The sequence below is a fragment of the Cibotium barometz genome, chromosome 1 (assembly GCF_041138505.1).
Source record: "Cibotium barometz isolate CiBa-2024 chromosome 1, ASM4113850v1, whole genome shotgun sequence".
Lineage (NCBI taxonomy): Eukaryota > Viridiplantae > Streptophyta > Polypodiopsida > Cyatheales > Cibotiaceae > Cibotium > Cibotium barometz.
Window position 1 is genome coordinate 32,389,641 of NC_141046.1, and position 9,784 is coordinate 32,399,424.

The following is a 9,784-nucleotide window of genomic DNA, read 5'->3' on the forward strand; positions in this document are numbered from 1 at the left end:
GTGTTTGCCTGTTATGCCGTGCCAGTACACTGGACGGGAACGCCCCCAGTGTACCGTGGAGTGTTGTTTGCTAACTCGGTGGTGTGGCGTGTGAACAGATGGTAAGTATTACCATTTTTCCCTTTTTCAAATGTAAAATTTATAAGTTATGGCCAACTTTAATATTTATAAGCCAACGTGTTCACACAGGCTGGTAGCAACCAGTGTGTAAAAGGCCCTAGTCCCCCGGGCACCCGCCGCGAGTTACAGGCACCCTAATGTCCAACCCCTAATTGAAATGTGTGTGAACACGTTGGCTTATAAATATTAAAGTTGGCCATAACTTATACATGGTATCAACAAGTGTGTAAAAGGCCCTAGTCCCCCGGGCACCCACCACGAGTTACAGTGCCCATGAGCATTTTAAATAATCCTTAATATTGTGTAACCCTTAGAAAACCTTTGGATAAACTTTTGCATAAGTTACTTTAGTAATTTTTCACACGTGGGAAAGCTGGCTGCATTTGTCCTTTCATCGCCTGCTATTCTCCCTCATTCTCTTCATCGCCTGCTTCTCTAAGAGCTGAATTTTTGCATTTTTCTCTATCGCCTACCTCCACATGGACTGTACCTGCTGCTAAAACCCACACGTGTGCTGAAAACTGGACTGTCCCTGCTGCTCACGTGTGCTGAAAAACTGGACTGTACCTGCTGCTGAAACCCACACGTGTGCTGAAAATTGGACTATACCTGTTGCTAAAACCCACACGTGTGCTGAATCTGGGCTGTACCTGCTGAATCTGATTGTACCTACTGCTGAATTTCACAAGTGTGCTGAATTTGGACTGTACCTACTACTGAATTTCACAAGTGTGCTGAATCTGGACTGTACTTGCTGAATAGTACCTACAGTACCTACTTAATAGTACATGATGTACTAGATTATACTTGTTGTACCAGGTGCACTCATGTTTTCTCATTTGTATAAATCTAAAATTGTTAAATTAAATTCAGAGAATTCTTTAAGTTTTGTACATAGCAGGAGCAAAGCATGTTTATATTCACCATGCTCAGGAAGTTTTCCTGGTGTGGTTAGTATTTCCCTGTGTGTTGGTGCTAACCGTGCCTTCAGAGCTTTTGAGAGCCAGTGAAGGTTAGGGAAACTGGGAGCCAGAGCTTATTGGGGAGAATCAAGCTATGTTCCCTCCGCGGTGTACCCCTTGGCCTGTGTTAGTACGGGCGTGCCTATTGGTGTACGGTCCCGGAAGAACGGTCAAAGGCAGGTGTGCACCCAGTGAAGGTGGGAATGTGCCTGTGATTTGAGACTTCTCTGACTAACACATCTTCATCGACTTGAACCAATTTGTTTGAGTTGTATTCACTCCCTGGGTGGAGAAATCTAGCCTACTTGACCCGTGACACTTGTATATATAAATACTCCAAGAAATACAAATGTATTGAGGGGAGGCCCGGCCCTTTCCGGCCCTAGTGCTGGTGTCGTGTGTATTTTTGTATTTCCAGTATTTTTGTTGCTAATGTTGTTTCCATTGTTAAACTTTAGTTAAGTGTTCTAAATATGTGTATATTGTCTTCCGATCTGTAGGCCTCCTATAGGGAGCGGTCATAGAAAATAAGTCTATCAAGAAGCATCCCTTCCAAGTGAAAGACTATGGTCTCACTCCGCAGCAGAAAAAACACTATATGAGCGAGGAGAAATGCTTTACTTGTGGTGGCATGAGCATATTGCAAATTAATATAGAGATTTTATTGAAATGGTTGTATTTGTGCACTAAATCTTTCGTGTTTTTATTTCTCCGTAAACATTTAATTTAACACATGCATCTTGCCAATAGCATTACATGGAATGCCACTTTAATCTTGTCTACTATCCAAATACCCAAATACGCATTCTTTAGCTTCAAATAAGATGTATCTAAGGGGTAAGGCATTTGGTTGACCTCAAGTTCTCGAGGCAAAGGTGCCTTCTTGTCATGTCCTCTAAAGGACATAATTGCTTTGGCATAAATGAGTGACCCTCTATAAAGTGACTGTTAAGGAAATCACACTTACTAAACCATACAAGAGATGAGAGGGTTCATTAAGGGGATTCTGTCATGAGGAAACTCATGGGAAGTCAAGACATTGTATGCACGTAATGCCAAGCTCAAGCTTAACATCTTGAAGTGGAGTCTGGTGGTATGGGACATCCAGACTGGTGGACATGGCCTCGAATGTCAACACTGCAGGACATGATGGTTCATTTGGATCATGGATGGGACTAGCCTAGATTGAAGCACCTATGATTGGGCATCGCCTCTGAATGAGCAACTCAAACACCTGAGAATGGGCATCACCTCTGAATGGACAAGTAAAGACAATGCTTTGAAAGATGGGAGCAGCATGCCACATCTATTCAATGGCTGGAATCTCAGCGGCTGCAGCCCCTGGCAGAGGCTTCCCCTTTTCATCTCGCTTTGCTGCAATTTGATCTATTATCACATGGCATGGCACTGATGTATGTGGCAAAAAATTAGGTCAATTTTTAGATATCCTAGCGATCATGTATTGATGTAACAAGGGCATTTGTCATACCAAAGAAAGCCACCAAATACTCATAGAAACTCTATAGTGTCCCAAGTCTAAAGAACAAAATATCTTCTCTTTATTTTGATCTTATTGAAAACTGCATATTCTACACATACGCAAAAGGTCCAGTCATCCCTTCTATCAAGCAAGTCAGGACCAATTGTGTGAGCTACTAGAGCAAATGAGACCATTTCTTAAGAACTCCTTGAACTGTCACAAGGTCAAACGCCACTGTGAGCGTGGGTCTTCCAAGCACAATGGACCCAGTTTGATCTAACCTTCTTATAAGAAACCATAGCACTACACACTCTAAGAACAAAAAGGGAGATGTGGAGTAAAGGAGTAATGGAGGCGGGACTCACCGAGGGTTTCAGGGTCTACAACTTTCGGGGCTTCTTGCCCCACAGCGAAGCTGAGACCACTTGGACGGAGTTTGGCTTCTTCTTTTGCCGTACCTGGGGCAGGTGTCTTGCAGTGGGGCTCAACCAAGAGAATGTCATCCATGGCTTCACTGATGTGGGCTATTTGCTCATGCACATTGTCGTGCACTGCTCTTTGCTGTTCTTCAATTGACAATTTGCCACCAAGCTCGGTGATTTCTTCCAAGCTCTCAGCTCCCCTTTTGTGATAGCTGGAAGAAGGAAAAAACCAGAAAAAGTACGGTTTGGGTTTCTGTTTGTGTTGAAGAATATAATTAGGGCTAAAACAGCAGCGTTAAGACCATGAAATCTCCATTAGATACCTTGTAAGTAGGAAAAGGCGGTGCATATCGATCTCAAACTGCAATTTCCGGCGATCCACTCCACGGAAAGCTTCCCAAATCTGCTGCATGCACAGAAGTCACTGTCAAGAAGTTTCTTCTGACAAAAATTCTCTCATCTTTTCTTTCTTTGCTGATCGATGGCATAGAAACATGAGAGAACTTGCCTTCCGCAGGGCCGCCATTGATGCTTGGAACTGCTGGTAAACCCTCTACCCTGCAACACAATACCGCGTTACACAGTTGATTTTACATTTGTCTCAGCTTCTCCTCTAGAATGCTTTCACATTTGTCCCGGTGGATTCACACCTGTCCTTCCCTATTCACGCACCCAAAGATGTGTGTTGGAGGGAGGGCATAGCCCAACGTGGATCAATATGATCTGATGGTGGTAGCTTCTTGTGGGGTGTGGAGGGGAGTCATAACCTAAGGTGGGCCAATATGATCCATGTGATGGCAAAGAGGTGCAAGGAATGGGACTTGAACAACATATCTTACACCTTAAGAAGGCGAGAGAAAGACAGAGATCAAAATGGGACCAAATACAAAATAATAGGCTCTCAAGACTCAAATGTGATCAATAATGGGACCAAATATTAATAATAGACTCTAAAGACCTCAAAAGTGATCAAGAACAAAGATAAAACAAAAAGAAAAACACACTAACTTGCATAGCTTTATGGTATAGAGATTAACGGGTTAAAGAGTAAGGATCTATTGGTTGAAATTCGCTCTTCAACTTCTAACATTAACCACTTCCCCCCACCTTGCAGCGTGCTCAAACCTTCACGGGCTCCATTCCAAGATATGCCAATGTGAGCTCAATTTTTAAATTACATGCAAACCTCCCTTCTAGTAGTATAGATGATGATTTGGTAATTCTTGCCTTTTTTTGTGATGCATGTTGCAACTAGTATATTCCACTTCATAGTTAGCTCACTTTTTGCATGCTCTCATAATAGCATGCATCCTCTTCATACCACCCCTTGGATAGTCCCTTCACTCTAATTTGGAGGGCCATTTGTGTTTCTCAAGCTCCACACTGACTTGTGATTTAATTACCTCTTGTGTCTAGCAAGTTGTCTTCAACTTCCTTAACCTTACTCAAGGTTTCCTCCATCAAGTAGATCCCAATCCTTGGAGTCAAATTAGAACTTGCAAAACCAATCTTTGAGTGTGATATTCTTTTAATTTAAATGGGCAATTTAGAGGTACGTTGCTCACTCATTTTGGAGGGTGGCACGTGATTTCGTGGGTGAGAGTAATGATTTCCTATGTGAGAGTAATGTTATAGCAAAAGAGACCTCCTTCTTCCCTTTCTACATTGTCAATTGTCTCACTATCTCTATACTCAATGAACAAACACAAGCCTAGACTTTCCATAGCTAGTGCTACTTATGAGCCACCCCTTGCAACAAGAAGTGTGTAAAGGGACGAGCGAGTGGTTTCTTAAAGTGGTGAGCAATTTTTGAAAATCTCTCTCTCTCTCTCTCTCTCTCTCTCTCTCTCTCTCTCTCTCATAATAGAAGATATATTACCAAAATTACTTTACAAATGGCCACATGGCCACCATGTGATGTACTAGCTTTCCCTCTCACTAATTACTCCGAACCACAGGTGTAGCTCGAAGCACCCTCATCCAATATATAGCCATGTCATTCTCCACCAAATGAGCTGACTGCAACGAAGAGATTTGCCACAACAATAGCCCTCTTATACGACCTACGTGAGTTGTAATACCAGCTTTTGCATCAAATATGAAGGCATTCCTAGTTAACTAGATATGCCACAAACCTGTCCACCTGAAAAAATGAAAGAAAACTGAATGTTCTGGGTTATCTGACCCATTTGGAATCTTGCCAAAAATCCAGTCTTTAACCTTTATGGGTCTATCTATCAATGGAGTCCATACGCGAGAAAGGAAATCCCACACCTTCTTTGCCACCGGACATAAAATGAAAAGATGTGGGCTAGCATGTAGTACAAAACACACAATTACCAGAAGCAATCTGCCACTTTCGACTGGTCTCCCAATGGTAGGCCTCCAACTAGCATGCGCCATAGGAATGCCTTCCCTGATATGGAATCTTAGACCACCAGCCCTGTAAGATTACTTCCTTCCACCATTCCCTACTCTTCCTAATGTTCCATACCCTATTAGCCTTCTGAGTGATCCAACGCTTATCTTCTACTATCAAATGGTACACCTGATTTGTTGTACGATGGACAATGTCTTAAGGCTTTCTAAATGCCCAATCTAACCAAGGTTGCTGATATTCCAACTGAGGAATATCACCAAACAGTGTAAGTGTTGCCCTCACCTTCTCCCATAACAGTACATATCCACGTGGAACCCAAAAATATTGACGAATTTTCTGAAAAGACAATATGTAGTCTCTATGTGGCAATAAAGCATCCAGAATTCTCACTAGTCCCAATCGAGCTATTCTATTGAATTTTGGTCGCTCAACAAGTTTGTCAGGCCACTCCAAAAGTCATGAAGTAGCCAACACCTCACCTACCATAGAATTCAACTGCAACCGCTAACTTGAAGGCTTCCATTTAGTGTGTGCCAACACCTCCTTCCATGAGATCATTAAATGAGAAAGGAGAGGTAAAGCCACCACTCAAACCTATTGGGAACCATTCACTACATCCCACCATGTACCATCAATCCTGGTATTACCATGCACAAGTGCGACCTCCTCTATGAGGGCCTTCGCCATTACCACCCATGGCTCTTGAGACACACACATATCTTGCAATAAAGGCCATCTCCTAGCGGCCATATGTAATCTGACATCTAAAAGGGTGCCCCTCCACTCCTCTTCGGAGTAGTAACATGTTCCCAAGAAATCCATGTCTGCCCTGGCTTATTTCTTGCTCTTTTCCATAGCATAAATCGAATTGGATGTTGTATCTGATGCAAAGCTTTGCCAGTCCATGGAAATAATGGTAAGAAAAAAGATATCATGCTAATCATAATCTATTGTGCCACTTTGAGTCGAACATGCATAGGCCAACCCTAAGATTTCCAATACACAAACTTATCATTTATCCTTGCAGAAATCCATGCCAATAAAGCATGTGAAATCAACATCGTGTGATGCATTCCCTTTGTATGATCCCAAAATCGCTCTCGGTATAACTTCTTAGAGCAAATTTATGCATATTAATGCATAACCCTGAAGCAAGACCAAAAGTATCCCAAACAGCCATAGCCTTCTGAAAATTATCTCTTTGAGCCTTAATGAACATGAAAGAATCATCTGCCAATGCTTGGCCGACCATCTGCTCTCTGCTTGGAAGTTGTGTGTGTGTGTGTGTTCTCTCTTACTGTCTCTCTAGGATCTCTCTATCTAGGCTCTACCTCTCTCTATCCCTCTTTCAACCCCTCCCTTAATCTCTATATCCCTCTCTATCCCTCTTCAAGCCCTCCCTACATCTCTCTACCCTCTCTATCCCTCTCTTACCCTCTCTATCCCTCTTTCAACCCCTCTCTTCGTCTCTCTGCCCATCCCCTACCCCCTCTATCTCTCTGTCTCTCTCTACCCCCTCTCTTAACCCTCTCTCTCTACCCCCTCTCTTAACCCTCTCTTAACCCTCTATCTCTCTCTACCCCCTCTCTTACCCTCTATCTCTTTCTATCCCCTCTCTCTCTCTACCTCTATATCCATCTCTCTATCCCTCTTCAACCCCTCCCTACATCTCTCCACCCTCTCTATCCCTCTTTCAACCCTTCTCTTCATCTCTCTACCCCTCCCTTACCCCCTTTCTTACCCTCTCTATCTCTCTATCTCTCTCTACGACCTCTCTTAACCCTCTATCTCTCTCTACCCCCTCTCTTACACTCTCTATCCCCTCTCTCTCTCTATCTCTATATCCATCTCTTTAACTCCCTCCAAATCTTGTTGTCCCTCTATATCTTCTCTATTGTGAAGGTAGAGTGCTCACTGAGGATTTTCAAAAAGGGAAACCCGAGAAAAAAACAATACCATGTGATTTTTAGTGAAGGTGATTGTAACTAATACTTGACATTGCAAATTTACTAGTAGATTAGTAGGATGTTTCTCATGTAGGTTTTTCTTTTTTGGACCATAGATTCAGCTCAAGGCTGATGTGGTCTTGAAGGCTGATGTGGTCTTGAAATTATGTATTTGTCTCATATGTAGTATATCTTTTTAGCCAGCAAATCATGATGGTCTTGTAGTTATGTTATTTGTCTCATATAGTGTACCTTTTTAGCCATCATGTGGCCAAATCATGATGGTCTTGTAGGGATCTAAGGTGTCCCTTGCTTTATGGATTGGCACATTGCTATTGGTGAAGTAGGAGGATGGGAAGCCTTCTGTTTAGCCACTTTGGTTAATAACTACGAGCTTATATATGTAACATCAGCTATTAAGATTCTTATATATACATAGCCTATGTTTAGTTTTTTTGTTTTAGGCTGTCTGGATGGGTGCCTAGACATTATACATACAAGGCTTTATATATAAGACATTTTGAGTAATGACAAAGGTAGCAATCCCATTATCATGATTGAGTCTACTTTATGCTCTTACGATAATAGCTGACATGCTTGCTTTCTTCTTGTTGGATGCCTATCTCTCTTATTAGTTTGATCTCTTCTCCTCCTCATTTGAAGTAATGCAAGGCATTAGGGTAGAGATTGAGCTTCTCCATAGCTCTTTTCCCTCTTGTTCTTCACCCCTCTTACAAGCACTCCATGATGTGACAACATCAAGATATAATTGAGTGATCTAGAGGTGGTTGCTCTCAATAAATAGCCATAAGCATAGTTCCCTTAACGGACCTTGCATTTTCCCTTCTTCCCCTCATAAAAGGTAATATATTCCTTGGTGAACACATTTGATGTGGTGAGGTCCTCTTGCACATATCTTTTTGAGTGGAGTAAAGCATTGGCCTATTAAAGTGCAAATCCACCAATGTTTAGGTGTCTTATGGTGTAAGTTTTATTGCTTTTTTTAGAGGACCACCTTTGGAGCCTCAATTTGTAAGATACAACTAAGTGCAACATCCAATTTCCTTGATTTCAAGCTTCGTTTTGCATTTTTTATTTTGTGTGTGTTTTAGGTAAATAGGACTAATGCTTGAATATTTAGGTAAATGATGCATTCTATAGTAAACTATGTAGCTTAGGAGTAGATTTACATTGTTGCTTTTTACACCATTAGTAATAGAGTACCTCATTAGGAGTAATTAAAATTTTAAAAAGGTTCATTTTTTGTAAAAGCCATGTGCTGCTACAATCAAATTATGTGTCCCCGTGCTAGAATCACATGTGATTCTTAGCCATCTTAGGCCACATGATTTCCTAAAAGTCTGTAAATGAATCTCAAAAAATAAATAGAAAATATATGGACATAAAATGTGCAATAACAATTAGATTATAACGGCCTCACCAACTTGTAGTTTTGAACATGGCTTTTTGATTTCCACTCTTAGTAGGAATCACATGTAACTCCTAACAAATTACACATTATTCTTTAGGAATATCACGTCATTCGACCTTGAATCACATGTAACTCTTAACAAATTGCATGCCATTCTTTAGGAATGTCACGTCATTTGACGTTGAGTCACACGTTGTTTTTCACTAAACCATATGCATGTTAAACACCTAAAAATTCATTAAAAACAAATTAAAAAATACAAAAGTAGAGCCTAAAGAATTATAAAATATTCTTAAGGATCCGTTATTAGATTAACCCCACCCAAATGAACCCACCCCAGGGCTTAATTTTAAAAATCACATCAATCTGACATACAGGGTGCTAGAGGGATCCCAACTAGTCCAATTTGTGGAGGAGAACCCTCTTAGGAGTCCCCAAGACCATGCCCAATGCCATTATGACACATGCAAGAACCCACCCATATGGGAGGGCATCCACTATCGCATCTCCTGTGGCATGGGGAATGGCTTATATGAACAAGACACACTTAGAGCCCATAGTGTCATTGCATACCTTCGTGGGAGACCTTAGTGGATCATCATGGCCTACTAGACACAAAGACTAATCTATGGGATGCCATCATTTGGGATATTATTCACATTCATATATGACCCCTGAATCCACCACACTCTTGTTACTAAAGGGTATTGCTTGCCACCTCCATATATGCATCTACCATTCACACCACCACCTCTTGTTGGCATAATACTCACTTAAAAAATGCTGAGGTTGATGATGGAAATAGAGAGAGGGGTCACTATGTGTGAGACTTCAGTGTGATGCTTGCACCTAGACCCCCCCCCCGGCGGAATACCAAGTGAACTAAACCTATTCATATTTCCAAACTTATGAGCAAAAATGACGAAACAAGTGACCTAATCCCTCATCTCAAAGATGTTTGACCAGCTTCGTGAGGGCATTTGGGCATGTCAAGGGCCAAGTGAATTACTAAAACTTGAAGATAAGTCATACTTCAATGTCG

At 41.6% G+C, this 9,784-nt stretch overlaps 1 protein-coding gene across 2 annotated transcripts in view; it reads right to left on the reverse strand.

The window, feature by feature from the left end:
* Positions 1 to 3,574, reverse strand: part of LOC147641883 (uncharacterized) — a 32,347-nt gene extending 28,773 nt beyond the window's left edge. The window contains exons 1-3 of one of the 2 annotated variants that reach the window (XM_086800630.1): positions 3,493 to 3,574; positions 3,308 to 3,387; positions 2,928 to 3,196 (exon numbers count right to left, since the gene is read on the reverse strand). In XM_086800630.1, coding sequence (XP_086656756.1) covers positions 2,928 to 3,196; positions 3,308 to 3,387; positions 3,493 to 3,510 — 367 coding nt within the window. In that variant the 5' untranslated portion in view covers positions 3,511 to 3,574. Of the gene's footprint in view, positions 1 to 2,927; positions 3,197 to 3,307; positions 3,391 to 3,492 lie in introns of both variants that reach the window. The other variant, XM_086800622.1, reaches the window with a different exon arrangement.
* Between the last annotated feature and the right edge of the window lie 6,210 nt (positions 3,575 to 9,784).